The following is a 724-nucleotide window of genomic DNA, read 5'->3' on the forward strand; positions in this document are numbered from 1 at the left end:
TCTCACGGCCCGTTCAAGCAGCAGGAGCAGCAGCAGCAGCAGCAGCAGCAGCAGCAGCAACAGCAGGAGGAGGAGGAGGAGCAGCAGCAGCAACAACAGGAGGAGGAGGAGCAGCAGCAACGACAGCAGGAGTTGAGTGAGCAGCAGCAGCACGAGCAGCAGCGGCGGCAGCAGTGGCAGTACCGGCGGGAGCAGTGGCAGCAGTGGCAGCAGAAGCAGCAGCAGCAAAGAGCAGGCTTAACAGGTTTATTCGCAGTAAGAGATGTAGAGAGCTCCAGCAGCATTATGGCTATTCGTCGGCCTCCTCCTGCTGCTGCTTCTGCTGCTGCTGCTGCTGCTGCTGCTGATCTTCCTGCTGCTTTTGTTCCTCACCGCACGCCAGCCCGACAGTATAGGCAGCACTTGCTGCCGCTGCAGCTGCCTCGAGAAGCAGCAGCAGGAGCAGCAGCAGCAAATAGATGGCCCGCGGCCGCTCCACCAGCTGAGGCTGCTGCAGCAGCAGCAGCAGCAGGAGCTGCTGCTGCTGCTGCTTCGCGCTTGCTGGCAGCAAAAGAGCTGCTGCAGGACGCACAGCTGCAGCTCAAAGCAGCAGAAAGACAACTCGCCAAGAGGCAGCAGACACACATGCCGCTGCTGCTGCTGCAGGACCCACAGGGCCATGTTCTCGCTGCTGCTTACACAGCAGCAGCAACCAGCAGCAGCAGCAGCAGCAGCAGCAGCAGCA

At 61.3% G+C, this 724-nt stretch overlaps 1 protein-coding gene across 1 annotated transcript in view; it reads left to right on the top strand.

Annotated features, from left to right (window-relative positions):
* EMH_0041640 (uncharacterized protein) overlaps positions 1–136 on the top strand; it is a gene marked incomplete at both ends in the record, with an annotated part of 7,866 nt that extends 7,730 nt beyond the window's left edge. Inside the window, one exon of the mRNA XM_013495645.1 lies at positions 1–136. Coding sequence (XP_013351099.1) covers positions 1–136 — 136 coding nt within the window.
* Positions 137–724: the final 588 nt, after the last annotated feature.

The sequence above is a fragment of the Eimeria mitis genome, genomic scaffold, assembly GCF_000499745.2.
Source record: "Eimeria mitis Houghton genomic scaffold, Emh_scaff1679, whole genome shotgun sequence".
Lineage (NCBI taxonomy): Eukaryota > Apicomplexa > Conoidasida > Eucoccidiorida > Eimeriidae > Eimeria > Eimeria mitis.